Genomic DNA, 16,016 nt, shown 5'->3' with positions numbered 1-16,016 from the left:
CAATAATGGACAATTTGTCAAGCTCAGTATGAAAAATGGCTCCTCTATTAGTTTGTGTTATGCTTATTTAGGAAAGTGAGTTTTGTCAACAAGAGTAACTATTTTTAAGAATGTAAAGACGTATTAATTCTTGTATCTTTTATGGTAATTTTGCATACTGCTTCTAAGAACTATTATATAAAATTGTTTAAAATAAAAGGTATCCTTGAATTGCTGACCACATATAGATGTCTATGGTTACCAGGGTTTTTTACCATGCAGTTTTTCAATGATACCTGGGTTTAAATACAGCTCCCATCACTGGGACTCAAGAATTTTGTACAACTTAAAAAGGGTAAGATACAGGCTCATGGAGACCCCTTCAATCCATGGTATAGGTCCAAGCAACTGCACCTATGAGCATCTCAATGAAATGGACACTATCAAAATAATTAAAGATATACTGAAACAGTAACATTTTAAAGACATACAGAAATCAAGTTATCATCATAAAGTTCATTAATACCATTAAAACCCCCAACCAAGTCTGATGCTTTTAAGTTCCCTGAATTATTAAGAAGAACAGAGCAAAGACTATTCACAGTATTTGTTAATGGTTTATTTACCAAGAGAAACTATTCCAGCCCACATATTCATAGCTCAGGAACACAGGTTGTGACAAACTTCTATGTAATTCTGTGGAAAGGAAACACAAAATTTAATGACAAACATTCTTAATGCTATCCTTGATATCAACAGAGATCTATTCCTACTAGGGGATGCCACATTCTGATCATTCACAGTTAGCCCCAGGAAAAGCACAGTTCAGGCTGCCTGGGCTCCAGATCCAAGCTCCCTGGCTAGCTGCTTTTCCATTTGGGGCATACCACACCTTACTCTCATTTCTTGCTTTTCATTTTGCAAATTCCATTCTCACTCACATCCAATATACTGTTTTTAACAAAAGCTCATCTGTTCCAAACAATATTTCTATTCCTGTCTCCAAATGTGTTTTTCTTCTTTCTTACAGGTTTATAAACACAACTTATTAAAAATAAAATCTATATAGAAATTAGCTTGTTAACTCCTGATTATGAAATACATGATTATGGAAAATTTCAAAGTTAAAAAAAAAAACAGTGCTGTTAAGATTATAAACACAACCATTAGTATCTTCTTAATCTTTTCTCCTTTAAGTCTTTTTCCATTAATACGAATGGTCCCCAACTTATGATGGTATGACTTACAATTTTCCAACTTTATAAGGGGCTTATCATTTAATGTTATAATATTAATACACTTGACTCACAATCAAGATATGATGGAATTTGAGGAGTATCTGCATAATTTAATTTTTTGTAGAGATGGGGGGAGTCTATATTGCCCAGACTGACCTTGAACTCCTGGCCTCAAGCAATCCTCCAGCCTCAGCCTCTCTAAGTGCTGGGATTATAGCTGTGGAACCACTGCACCTGGCCTAAATTTCTATTACACAATTTCTTCGTGTCACTTTGTCAATAAATTTCCTTATCTTCTAATCACTGAAAATAAAGTTCTACTATTATAAATAATACTATGGATACTTAGTCCATGCATCTCTCAGCATTTCAAGTATTTCCTTAAGATAAACTATAAACAGAATGTTGTAGAATCAAATCTTGTATTAGGCAAAAGTCACTTAGTCTACATTGCCGTTGAGTCTTTTGGAAAACTGATCTAAGTCCTGTGCAACAGGTCTTCCCCCATGCCAGATCGTGGGAAAGATATATTAATACATACATTTTTTTTTAGTTCAAATGAAATCTTAATCAGGATCAGTCTGCCTGACAAAATATCAGATTATCATTCTCTGTGTCACAGTAAACTCATTTACAGAACATAAATCCAAACTAGAATGGCAGGTAGAAACTTTATTTAAACTATTCTTGTTTTGTCAAGTTTAAATAAAGTTAAATACTCGCATAAGATTCCAGAGTATGACGTCTCATCAAGAACTTGATACATGCTTTCAGATCAATCTAGGTGATGACCTTTCATTGATGGATACACAATCTATAAACTCCTTTTCTAGACATAAAACCTTAATTCACACTGTCCATGAGGCGTAAGGACATTGTGGATATGACAGACCAAACCAAAATCTATGGAAAGCCAGCAAATCACTTCTGGACACCCACCTAACTATAAATGGTATCAAAACTTTTTAAAAGTCATTACTAAAAGGATGATTTTCATAATGCCAACCTAGCAATAATGGCATAAGAAATGACTTTGAATATAAAAACGAACTTCGTATGTCAAAGAGATGGTGGACTACAAAGCTCCAGACCCCCTAAATCCCCCACAGAAACCAGGAATAAACATGGATCAAAGTACCTTTGTGAAAATTCTAGAAACCAGTTAAGCAGCTACAACAAACTAACATGCCACACTCAAGCAGGAAACTTTGTGGCATTTTTGCTTACCCTTGCCCCATGCCCTCTTGAGTACAGTGCAGTGTAATAAGGAGAAAACTGCTCCTCAGGACAGAAGACAAAGAATGTAACTTGCTCTGGGTTGTTTGGACCAGCTGCCCAAGGGCCTGGTTTCTGTACTGCCTGACTCAGAGTGCTCATGGGAATGATGGCAGTTTGCATATCAGAATAGAAACAGCTGAAAGCAATGATGGGTGCCATGCCATGAGAGCTGCAGGGTGAACACAGACCTGCAGGAACCTGTAGGCAAGAGATTAAAGGAATACAACAGAACAGCTAAGCTTCAAGAGTGAAAGTCTTAGGAATATTGAGAAAAACTTAAAGCAACTCTATGTGGGGAAACCTGAAAAGCACATGCACAGACTCAGGGAAGATGCATTCCTAGAAAAAATTTGAGTCTTTATGCTGGGCTGATTAGTAAATATCTTTTCCTGCACAGAGTCAGTCTGCAAAGACAGAAAGGTGGTTGTTTCTCAAAAACGCCCAAATTCCAAAAAAAGATCACAAAACAGGGAAACATGGCCCATTCGAAGGAACAAAATAAATCTCCACAAACCAACCCTAAAGAACCAGGCCTCTGACTTAACTTGATAAAAACTTTAAAACAATTGTCTGAAATATGTGCAACAAGCTAAAGGAGAACATGGACAACTAAATAAAATCAGGAAAATAGTATAAACAAAAAAGGATATCAACAAAGAGAAATTTTAAAAAACCAAACATATTCTGGAGCTGAACTGATTTTTAAAAAAAAATCACTAGATGGGTTTAACAGCAGACTCAGGCAGAAAAACAAATAAGTTTGAAGACATGTCATTTGAAGTTAATATGTCTGAAGAGTGGGGAAAAAAAAAAAAAATGAAGTTGTCCAGGCACAGTGGCTCATGCCTGTAATCCTGGCACTTTAGGAGGCTGAGGCAGGAGGATCACTTGAGGCCAGGCGCTCAAGACCAACCCAAGCAAAAGTAAGATGCCCCCCTACACAAAACAGAAAAATTAGCTGGGCATGGTGGTTCATGCCTATAGTCCCAGCTACTCAAGAGGCTGAGGCAGGAGGATCGCTTGAGCCCATGAGTACAAGGGTGCAGTGAGCTATGATGAGGCCACTGCACTTCAGCCTCAGTAATAGAGCAAGACCCTGTCTCAAAAAAAAAAATCCAAACAAAAATCTAAAGGTAAGAAGCCACAGCTGATCCAGATGGAAAGGAATCAGAATCAGCAAAAGAACTCTAGAAGTATGAAGAATCAAACAGAAAGCACACCCCCAAAGGGAAACACCATCTCTCTAGTAATGGACATCAACCAAATTCAGAACACTAAAATGACAGAGGAATTTCAAACATGGATTGTAAGAAAACTCAATGCTATGCATGAGAAAATGGATAACCAACACAAAGAAACAAACAAAAATATCCAGGACTTGGAAGAAAATTTTACTAAAATTGAAACATTAAATAAAAGTCAAACAGAACTTCTGGAAATGAAGATTTATTCAAGGAATTACAAAAGACAGTCAAAAGCCTCAAGAACAGGGTAGATCAAACACAAAGAATTTCAGGGATTGAAGATAACACCTTTCAATTAAATAAGTCAGTTGAAGAGAGAGTAGAGAAATAAAAGAGCAAAGCATACAAGAAATGTGGTATTATGTGAAGAGGCCTAACTTGACAATCATAGGCATCCCTGAGGGTGAGGAAGAAAATACACAAGGATTGGATAAGCTATTTGAGGACAGAATAGAGGAAAATTTCCCAGGCCTTGGTAAAAATCTAGATATCCAGGTACAAGAAGCTCAAAGGACTCCTGGGAGATTCATAGCAAACAGGAAGATACAACACACAGTCATCCGACTGACCTAAACACCAAAGAGGCCCTCCTACGAGCTAAGGTGAAAGAAGCAGGTAACCTACAAAAGAAAACCCATCAGAATAACAGCATGCTTCTCAACTAAGACCTTACAAGCAAGAAGAGACTGGGGCCTCATTCTCACTCTTCTCAAACATCATAATGCCCAGCCTAGAATCTTGTACCCTGCAAAACTAAGTTTCATATATGAAGAAGAAATAAAGACCTCAGACAAGCAAAGACTGAGGGAATTCATCAAGACAAGACCTGCCCTCCAAGAAGTACTGAAAGCAGTGTTACATATTACACACAGATCAGCACAGTAAACACTCACCAATGTAAAATCATCAAAAAGCTAAAGGTCAAAGGCCAGATACCACAACAGTTCAAGAAAGAAAACAAAGCAACAAAGTCCAACTCAACAGGATGAACAGAAATCTTCCCCATTTATCAATTCTCTCAATAAATGTGAAGTTCAAGACCAGCCTCAGCAAGAGCAAGACACCGTCTCTACTAAGAATAGAAAGAAATTATATGGATAACTAAAAATATATACATAAAAAATTAGCTGGGCATTGTGTCCCAGCTACTCGGGAGGCTAAGGCAGTAGGATGGCTTGAGCCCAGGAGTTTGAGGTTGCTATGAGCTAGGCTGACGCCAGGGCACTTCAGCCCAGACAACAGAGTGAGACTCTGTCTCAAAAACAAACAAACAAACAAACAAACAACTTAGGAATATACTTAACAAAGAACATTAAAGACTTAATACACTGGAAACTACAAAATATTCCTAAAAGAAATTAAAGATACAAATAAAAAACTACAAAACATTCCTAAAAGAAAGATACAAATAAAAGGAAAGACATCTTGTGCTCATGTATTGGAATAATAATCATTGTTGAGATATCCATACTACCTAAGCCATCTACAGATTTATTGCAATCTCCATCAAAATTTCAATGGCATTTTTTACAGAAATAAAAAAAATCTATCTCAAAACTCATACAGACTCAAGGAACCCCAAATAGCCAAAATGATCTTAAAAAAATAAAGTTAGACTCACATTTCCCAATTTTAAAGCTTACCACAAAACTACAGCGAAGTTGTCTCCCCTTTTCTGGTTGTTTCAGCTGCAGTCCAAAAATGAGTGAATATGGTACAGCAAGATATTTTGAGAGAGACCACATTCACCTATGTTTTACTACCATATATTGTTATAATTGTTCTATTTTGTTATTACTGTCACTAATCTCTTATTGTGCCTAATTTGTAAACTAAACTTTATCATAGGTATTTATGTATAGGAAAAAACTGTGTGTATCTGTGTGTGTGTGTGTGTGTGTGTGTGTGTATAGGGTTTAGTACTATCCACCATTTCAGGCATCCACTGGAGGTCTTCAAACACATCCCCTGTAGAGGGACTAATGTAATCAAAACAGTGTAGTACTAAGTAGACCAATGGAATAGAATAGAAAGCCTAGACACTTGCATGTGCAGTCATATGATTTCACCAAGATTGCCAAAACCATTCAATGGGGAGAAGACAATCTTAACAATTGGTTTGGGGAAAACTAGATATCCACATGCAAAAGAATGAGTGAAGTTAGGTCTTTACATTAAACCATATACAAAAATTAAAATGGACCAAAGATCAACATAAGAGCTAAAACCATAAAAGTCCTAGAACACATAACAAAAGGTTCATTACATTGGATTTGGCAATGACTTCTTGGATATGACACCAAAAACACATACAATCAATGTAAAAATAAACTGGACATCAAAATTTAAAATTTGTGCACATCAAAGAACACAAGAGTGATAAAATGGCAACCTATGGAATGAGAATGGGAAAAATATTTGCAAATCACATCTGATAAGGAGTTAATATCCAGAATACAAAGAACTCCTACAACTGAACCAAAAAAAACTACCCAATTCAAAAATGGGCAGGCTTGAATAAACATTTTCTCCAAAGAGGATATACAAATGCCAATAAGCACCTCAAAAAAATGCTCAGCATTATAAATCATTAGGGAAATTCAAATCAAAACCAAAAGATACCACCTCACACCTATTAGGATGGCTACTTTAAAAAAAACTTAAAAAGTAACAAGTGTTGGTGAGGATATGGAGAAACTGGAACCTTTGTGCTCTGTTGGTGAGAGTGTAAAATGGAGCAGCACCACAGAAAATGGCATGGCAGTTTCTTAAAAAAATTAAAAATAGAACTATCACATGACCCAGCAATTCCACTTGAGTATATACCCAAAAGAATTGAAGCTGTGCATGGTGGCTGACACATGTGATCCTAGTTCTCTGGGAGGCTGAGGTGGGAGGATTGCTTGAGGTTAGGAGTTCAAGACCAGTCTTTGCAAGAGCAAGATCCCGTCTCTACAAGAAATAAATAGCCGGGTGCGGTGGTGCATGCCTAGAGTGTCTCAGCTACTCGGGAGGCTGAGGTTAGAGGATTCCTCAAGCCCAGGAATTCAAGGTTCAGTGAGCTACTAATTGCGCTGCTGCACTCCAGCCTGGGTGACAGAGCAAGACCTTGTCTCTTTAAAAAAAAAAAAAAAAAAGTTAAGATAATGAATTTTATGTTACAGATGTTCCTTGACTTACAATGGGGTTTCATCCCAATATAGCCATCATAAGTTAAAAATGCATTTAATATGCATAACCTACTGAACATCATAGCTTAGCCTAGCCTACCTTAAATGTGCTTGGAACACTTACATTAGTTGGGTGAAATCACCTAACATAGCGCCTATAATAAAACATTGACTATCTCATGCAATTTATGGAATGTAACACACCATAGAGTACAGTATCAATTGTTTACCCTTGAGATTGCATGGCTGATTGGGAGCTGCAACTGCCTAACATCATGAGAGTATCAAGCCACATACCACTACTCTGGGGAAAGATCAAAATTCAAAATACAAAGTACGGTTTCTACTGAATGTGCATCACTTTCGCACCACAATAAAGTCAAAATATTCTAAGTACAAACATCATTAAGACAGGGACCATCCATATTTGCATTTTACTACAATCAGAATTTTTTAAGAATAACTTCAAGTAACTATTATTACCTGTTATGTTCCAAAATCACTTTGCACTCTGAAAGATGCCAGCCTTCCTCATCTCCTCAAAATCTTTCATAGGATCATAATTTCTGTAGAAATCTGCATATGCCTTCTTTCTTGGTTCAGCCACACCAAACTAAAAAGTAACACAGCCCATTAGGGTTTATTTTTGAGATTAGAAATTTATTATCTAAACACAAGGTAAATCAGAATGTTTTTGTTCACTCTTTAATTTAAACCTACATATCCTAAGACAAGCGGTGAAGGAGGTGAGCCAGATAGAAGGAAGAGAAAGTAGCCTCATAGAAACTATGTAACAAGCGGGGATGCTCCTTGCCTAGGGACAAACTATACCTTTTACTGGGTGAGCTATGTGTGTGCGTGTGTGTGTTTTTAGTGGTATGTGGGTGCAAACTGGCAGGAGCTAGAGAATGATACCCAAAAAGCTGAAAGGTGTTAGGGAGAAGACAGCAACCTTCTCTCCAACAAAGTCTAAAAGTCTAAATATCCCCACAGCTGAGACATACTAAAATATTCAACTTAAGACATAATATGGAATTATGGGACTAATCTGGTAACCATCCACCTCTGAAAGGCACAGGAAACCATCTGGCAAGAACAGTTCAGAGTGATTTACACTTCAACATATTTAATATAGTAAGCCCTAAGATAGACATTGGCCCATTTTACAAATGAAGGAATGGACCTAAGATGATGGCTACTGATCACCTTGAGAGAAATAAAGTCTTGAAATTGCTAAATTTGTAGCATCAAAGAAACAAATGGGGGAGGAGTGTTCATTTTTGTTTTGTTTGAGGTTTCTGCACACAAAATGGGAGGGAGTCAATGGAGAAAGAACAAATGAAGATTCAAGAGAACATAGTTTAAGTGACTTGATCAAGATCTAGGAAGAGGCACTAGCTGGCAGGTGGCTCAAGCAGGATTAAAACCCATGTCTGTCATATGGCAAAGGTTTTACTCTCCATAAAACACTGTTTGGTGGATTTCAATATGTGGATTATAATCCAAATTAAAATCTCACCCTGCACATAAAAACTAGTAAAAATTCAACTGCCAATCCACATCAGTGAAGGTGCTGCAGAAATACACGGATTCATGCTACGTGATGGAGTCGCACAGTAAGAGCCCTCTACCTGGCTAGTTTTACTATTTCACTTCCTACTCTAAGTCCCAGTTTCTTCCAGTAATAGACCAAGAAGCAGAAGCCCAAGTGCCACTCTTTGAACTGAGGTCTGCTGGGGCCCATCACTACATGTGGTAGTTACTTTTATGTGTCAACCTGACTGGACTAAAGGATGCCCAGACAGTTGGTAAACATTATTTCTGGGTGTGTCTGAAGGAGTCTGAGGGTGTTTCTGAAGGCAGAAGGGCAAATTCTCTCTTCTTGAGCTGGGATATCCATCTTCTTTTGTCCTCAGATATGAGAGAACTCCTGGTTTTTAAGCCTTATAACTCTGAGACCTATACCCAGTGGTGCCATCTGCTCCCCCACCCACTTCCTGCCTTTGGATTAGTACTGAGAGTTACATCAGCAATTTTCCTGGTTCCTCGTCCTACAGATAGCAAATTCCTCCCTCTCTTCCCTCTACCAGTCAGAAGAACCCTACACAAAGCAACTGTATGCATTTTGTTAGAACAAAGAAAAACATTTTTTTATTTTACAGTAAAAGGCTCAGTTTAGTGAACCCAAAAAATAAAACCAAAGTGATTTTATAAACTGATCTAAAGTATTTTGTCTGTTACACTTTATTATTTTTATTTTTTTTTTCTGAGACAGAGTCTCACTCTGTTCCCTGGGCTAGAGTGCCATGGTATCAGCCTAACTCACAGCAACCTCAAACTCCTGAGCTCAAGTGATCCATCTGCCTCAGTCTCCCAGAGTGCTAGGATTACAGGCGTGAGCCACCGCACCCAGCTGTTACACTTTACATGGGAGTTTTTAAAAGTCTGAAAAATTTGGACTTTGGCAAGAAAATCAGAAATTTATAAATTTTATAAATTCTCTACTCAGGTCCTCCAGATCATCAGTAACTTGAAAGCCATAAAATACTCTACACTTGAAGATTTAGAACAAGCCCATCTCATATGATAGTAATTAGTGAACCCAGGGAAAAATTCCCAATTTGGTGTAAGCACTGTTCATTTGCCTCTTAAAACCTAACCCATATTCGTGAATTTAGGCTAACAGCAGACTAACTTAACCAAAAATGATCTACTGGATTGCTCCTTCAGGTAAGGAACACAGAACTTGATTGAAATTATGACAATAAGCCCAAACCAGGAATTTTTAAAAAAGGGAAAGCCAAGTTTTCAAAAGCACTTAACACTAAGTGGGTAGGGGAAATGAAGGAGGTAAGCACCTACTAAGAACCAAAATTGACTGCTGCCTTATTCTTTAATAAGAATCTGGGTTCCTCAATATTTTAGGAACCTTCCTTCCAATCAAACTAATAAAAATGTTACTTAAAATACAATGTGGCCGGGCGCGGTGGCTCACGCCTGTAATCCTAGCACTCTGGGAAGCCAAGGCGGGTGGATCGCTCGAGGGCAGGAGTTCGAGATCAGCCTGAGCAAGAGCGAGACCCCGTCTCTACTAAAAATAGAAAGAAATTACCTGGCCAACTAAAATATATATATAGAAAAAAATTAGCCGGGCATGGTGGCGCATGCCTGTAGTCCCAGCTACTCAGGAGGCTGAGGCAGTAGGATGGCTTGAGCCCAGGAGTTTGAGGTAGCTATGAGCTAGGCTGACGCCACGGCACTCACTCTAGCCCGGGCAACAGAGTAAGATTCTGTCTCAAAAAAATAAATAAATAAAAATAATACAATGTGCCTAATGCTATACAACAGTCTGGTACAAAGTGCCTGAAAACCCAGGCGAGTACAACCAACCCACTGGGGGAATAGGCTATGTACTGCTCCACAGAAAAAAATACTTGAGTGAGCCTTGAAAAACGGAATTTGCCAGACAGTGAGATGCGATATTCCTGACATGTACATAGCCTGGGAGAAAGCAGAATTGGGTAACAGGAAATAGTTCTGAGGGCCTGTAGAGTTGGGTGTATTAGGAGTGATAGAGTGTCAAAACTCCTGAAGGCGCAAAGGAAAAACTGGGGGAGGGGGGGAGGAGGAGTGGTGAGGATGACAATGGAAAGGTAGGGAGGGTAAATCAGAAAGGTCTTAGAATCAACAGTAAGTTTAGCATTAGCCTGTAATGAGTGTTTTTCAAGTCACACACAATCCATTAGTAGGTCATGAAACCAATTTAGAAGGTTGCAGCCAGAACTTAAAAAAATAAAAAATTATATTAAGAGCATACCACACACAATTTCATTGCATCAAACTGTTTCAGTTGTATGTACATATATTACAAACTCTACACACATCAATATACGAATCACAATGCAAAAATGTATTTTTTACTGTAAGTAAAAAGTTTAAAGCCCACGGCACACTAGACCCTGAGGAGCCCAATGACATACATAGATCTATTCTGGGAGTTACCAGTTAGAAGTAACAAGAATATGTATGTTACAAAAGCTTGAACTTTGATAGTGACAATGAGGACAGAGTCAAGAAATGAGTTCATCATATTGCTGTCCTTACTTCCACTTCATTTACTCATCCCTTCATCCCTTCCACATTTATTTTGTGCTTGCCACGTGCCAGGAAGCAGGAATCTAAAGGACCAAGCAAAGGATTTACTTTTTTGTGCTTGTCTCTTTCTAAGGGTCCCAAAGCACAGGCCCACTTAGTACTTTTGCCCCTCCTCTTTGTTCTCCCTAACTTTGAAAGCTCAAACACTACCTCCTCTCTCAAAAGAGCTATGCCCCACAAAAAACTATTCTTTCTTTTATGTTCTATCTTGCAATATCTTCTAATTTTTTTCACCTCCCCAACTTGATTTTTTTTTTTTTTTTGGAGACAGAGTCTCACTCTGTTGCCCTGGCTAGAGTGCCATGTTATCAGCCTAGCTCACAGCAACCTCAAATTCCTGGGCTTAAGCAATCATTCTGCCTCAGCCTCCCGAGTAGCTGGGACTACAGGCATGCGCCACCATGCCCGGCTAATTTCTTCTATATATTTTTAGTTGTCCAGTTAATTTCTTTCTATTTTTTAGTAGAGACGGGGTCTCGCTCTTGCTCAGGCTGGTCTCGAACTCCTGACCTTGAGCGATCCTCCCGCCTCAGCCTCCCAGAGTGCTAGGATTACAGGAGTGAGCCACTGCACCTGGCCTTAAGTTTTTATGGACAGAGATTTACTCATACACCTTTTGTGACCTCCAAAACACCTGGGAATATGCATTACCTAACAATATATTGAAATTTAGACACTCCCTCTTATTCTACAGCTACTTTTAAGCACCTATTTGTCTGTCTGGCACCCAACAATGGGATGTCATGGTAAAGCGAAAACATGGCAACTGCCTTAATGAGGGCTCAGCCTAGTGAAGAATACAAACATCAAACAAAAATTAAAAGTTCAGAGAGTTATAAAAGTAAAGCTCTGAATTCTCTCATGGCCTATTATGTCAACATAGTGATAAACATTATCATAAACCTTTTTGTGAAAAAAGGTTGTAAATATAATATGCAGCCTTCACTTAAAAACAAAGAGCATAACACTAAAATACACAGAAGGCAGTATTAAAATGTAGTTCTGTGACAATTCTTCAAAGTGTCAAGTGGAAGTATAGCTGATCCTCCACATCAGCGGGTTCTGCATCCAGATTCAGCCAACTTCAGATTGAAAACATTTAGAAAAATAAAAAAATAAATAAAAATAATACAAATAAAAAATACAGTGTAACTCATGTCATAGCATTTACATTACATTAGATATTATAAGTAATCTAGAGATGATTTAAAGTACAGGGGAGAATGAGTGTAGATTATATGCAAATACTATACCATTTTATATCAGGGACTTGAACCTCAGGGGTCCTGAAACTAATCCCCCTCAGACACCGAGAGGTGACTGTACTGCCTTCCCCACCCCCCTGCATATTTAGCTTGTTAGAGGCTGAACTGTGTCCTTCCAAAATTCATGTATTGAATTCTAACTCCCAGTACCTCAGAACATAACTGTTTTTAAAGAGGTAACTGAGTTAAAATGAGGCCTTTAGCATAGATCCTAATCCAATGAATGATGTCCTTGTAAGAAACAATTTGGCCACAAATACGAGCTCATGTACACCTTGTGAAGACAGAAGGCAGCCATCTAGAAGCCAAGGAGAGAAGCCTCCAAAGACAGATAATGCTGCCAACAGAACTTCAAGAACATTTCTGTAGACTAAGCCACCCACTCTGTGGCTCTATTATAGTAGCCCTAGCAAACTAACATAGCTTCATTTAAAGATGGAGGACAAGCTGTTTGGGGACTGTGAAGTAGTTCCTGTCACACTGAGATGAGTGCAAGGGTTGGCGCAGTAAACACATTAAAAGGAGCATTTTCTTTGAAAGATTCTTACCTAGTTATAAAAATAAAATACATTTTTAAACGAAAAACAGTTTATGACCTTAAGCATAAAGTAAAAAACAAACACACGTACCTTATACAAAGCTGCAGCCCCCAGGGATACAAAGACTGCTGCAACAATATGAATGCGCAGACGCCTGGCCAGGAGGCCACGCATCTGAGGTTTCGCCAAAGCGCTGGACGCCATGGTAGTTACTGTCCTTGATGGGTATGCCAACCTTAAATAACAAGATTCAGAAAACATGATTCAGCATGTAGTTTATTCAAGCTCAAAGCCTGGGAATGGCCACCAGGAAGCACAGACTCAAGTTACCCTGAACATACACTCCGATTAGCAGCAGTTACAAGTGGGCTTTTAGGGAAAAATGAGGCAGTTCCTAAGTTGTTTTCCAAGAATTTACACTAAAATAACACACGCTATTGATTGTTATTTGTATCACAAATCCAGGAACAAGAAGATCATGGGTGAGGCAGCTAGTTGGGGACAATATGCCTGTAGCAATTGTCCCAGCATGGGTGAGTATGAGGGTGTGACTGAAGTTTCACACCCCTGTCTCTCTGGGCCTGATAAATTTGGCATAGTTCACATACCTCAGACTGTTATTTTTCTCAAGTAAAATAATTTTTAAAAAATCCTTAAAACAGAATAAGATCTAAGGAACTCTTTCTTACGCATAATGCATTTTAGTACCTAGAAAGGCACAGGAAAGTGGATGAACTCCTGCCACAAAGCCTAAGGTGCAGACAGGGGTAGTGGCTCACGCCTGTAATCCTAGCACTCTGGGAGGCCGAGGTGGGCAGATCCTTGAGTTCAAGACCAGCCTGAGCAACAGGGAGATCCCATCTCTACTAAAAAAAATAGAAAAAAAATTAGCTGGACAACTAAAAAATATATATATAAAAAATTAGCCGGACATGGTGGCACATGCCTGTAGGCCCAGCTGCTTGGGAGGCTGAGGCAGAAGGATCGCTTAAGCCCAGGAGCTTGAGGTTGCTGTGAGCTGGGCTGATGGGCACTCTAGCTCGGGCAAGAGTGAGACTCTGTCTCAAAAAAAAAAAAAAAGCCTACGGTGTTTAGTGGCTTAGCCGGCTTCATCTCCCCTTGCCCCCATTGCTGAATGACTTCCCTAAATAAACGCGATTAGCTGCAGGACAACCCCAGCAACCAGTGAGCAAAAAGTGAAAACAAAAATCTCTCCCAACTACAGGAAAAGTAAACACTAGCTAGCTCTACATTGCTAAAAACAAGTGCAAACGCATACTCTTCTAAAAATCTACTATCAACTCATTAACTTCGCGACAACCGTATCAAGCAGTGAGATGCGTGTTTTCCGTGGTTACACGGCATACGATTAAAACGTAGACGGGAACCCAGCAGTTGCCTGCAAGGCCCAAGCTCCGGAACAGCTACTCTGCCTGGCCTCACCTGGGGACTTAGAGACCAGCGCTCATGGACCGTCCTGGCTCAGGGGGTTAGGGTAGGACTGTGGGCGCATGGAGGAAGACTGCAGGAAGTCCACCCCTTCCCTCCTGCGACAAACATGGTGATCCTCCTCCAGTTTCCTAACTCTAACCTCAAACGCTGCCACACAGCGAGCCACGTTGCTGGCTGCTTCACCTACGTTGACCCTTACGCCTCACGAGCAGCTGAGAAAACCACTACTCCTTTTTACGGGTGAAATACAGGGGCCGGATAAATCAAATGACCTCACCAAGGTCACACGGACTAGCCAAAAAACACAGCGGGAACCGGGCCCCAGCGGGCCGATGCCGAAGTCCGCTGGCTCCTTCAGGCCCCCGCATCCAACCCGGCTTCCGTGGGGCCGCCGCAGCCCACTCGGCCCCCGCGGCCCGCCCGCCGCGCTCCTAAGGCCACAGCGGGGGCGTGCGGAGGTCGATGAGGGCGAGAGGCCCAAGGCTCCACCACGCCTGAAATGCGGTGTCCGACTCAACTCGGAGGCAGACAGCAGGAAGGGGCACTTCTGAGATACCGAACAGAAGACGCCAAAACGACCCACACTCACCTCAGCACGTCCTTCCTACCTGAGGGAGAAACGAACTGCACTCTAGCAGCGCGCAGGCGCGCAATAAGAGTACGCCCAGAAGACGCGGCGACGGTAGCCGAAGGAGTTCAAAAGGCCTCCGGCGCGCCCATAGCCGTTCACAGCTGAAGTTCATTTTTGTGGTCAGTTTCTTCCCTATGTGACCTTGGAAAATAAGACTTTACTTCCTGAGAGTTTCCTTAGTAAATTGAAGATATTAATCTTACTCATACACAGAGTTGTTATGAACTTATTGGAGAATTCAAAGATATTTAATGTGAGAAAAACTTTACCCTACAAATGCAGTGCAAATCATCCTGAGCCCCAAACGATGTGCACAAACCGGCATTTTCATTATAACTACCCGTGAATAACTGCTTGGTTTTGGTAAAGAGTCTAAAAGCTGACTTCTACAGCTCAGAGCCCAGCAGATGAGACAAATATAAACAGATTTATACCGATCCCTTGCAGTAGGCGCTACCACACAGACCCAGCAACTGCAGAAGCAATCACCCACCTGGCAAACCTGAGCACGCTTTGATGGAAGGGGTAGTGTTTGTGTGGGGTTCTTAAGAAAAGACAGTATTTTGAAGGAAGGCAACTGGAAGTTCGTGGAAAGTGGTGTAGAAGGGTAAGGACCTTGTGCCTTAATGGCCAGGTTTAGTTTTTATTGAAATAACCTGGATTTGCAAGGCATTATTTAAGTCAACTCAGCAAGCAATGTGGAAGATAGCTGAGACACAAAAAGTACATGATATTGACTCAACATATATGATTGAGCACCTACTATGTGCCAGGCTCTGCTATACAAGAGGACAGATCTTCAAGGAGATGCATTCTTGTCAGGGAGTCTGTCCTCAACTTGTTAACAAATGCTAGGGAGTGAAACCTTTCAGCCACACCAAAAGGTGCTAATTGAGGCTCAGAAGTAGGTTTCATTCCAGCAACAGTTTTTCAGGCCTCTTAGCAAGGGTCTTACCCAGCTGAAAACCTTTACATGGGATTTGTCCAGCTTGGGTCTGGGGTACTTTTTTAAACCTGACCACATAATTTATTTCTACTTCCAAATTTAACAAATAATAAAAGATT

At 40.0% G+C, this 16,016-nt stretch overlaps 1 protein-coding gene across 2 annotated transcripts; it reads right to left on the bottom strand.

Moving 5' to 3' along the window:
- Nucleotides 1-576: 576 nt before the first annotated feature.
- On the bottom strand, nucleotides 577-14,966 carry COX6C (cytochrome c oxidase subunit 6C). 2 transcript variants are annotated; one of them, XM_069466178.1, is made up of 4 exons: nucleotides 14,910-14,966; nucleotides 12,959-13,103; nucleotides 7,393-7,522; nucleotides 577-675 (listed from the first exon to the last, which is right to left on the bottom strand). In XM_069466178.1, the coding sequence occupies exons 2-3, from the start codon at nucleotides 13,070-13,072 to the stop codon at nucleotides 7,409-7,411; spliced, it is 228 nt and encodes a 75-aa protein (XP_069322279.1). In that variant the 5' UTR covers nucleotides 13,073-13,103; nucleotides 14,910-14,966; the 3' UTR covers nucleotides 577-675; nucleotides 7,393-7,408. The 2 variants fall into 2 exon arrangements, with proteins under 2 accessions (XP_069322279.1, XP_069322280.1); XM_069466179.1 differs by lacking the exon at nucleotides 14,910-14,966 and adding an exon at nucleotides 14,598-14,715.
- Nucleotides 14,967-16,016: the final 1,050 nt, after the last annotated feature.

The sequence above is a fragment of the Eulemur rufifrons genome, chromosome 3 (genome assembly GCF_041146395.1).
Source record: "Eulemur rufifrons isolate Redbay chromosome 3, OSU_ERuf_1, whole genome shotgun sequence".
Classification (NCBI taxonomy): Eukaryota; Metazoa; Chordata; class Mammalia; order Primates; family Lemuridae; genus Eulemur; species Eulemur rufifrons.
This window is presented reverse-complemented; position numbering and strand designations above follow the sequence as displayed.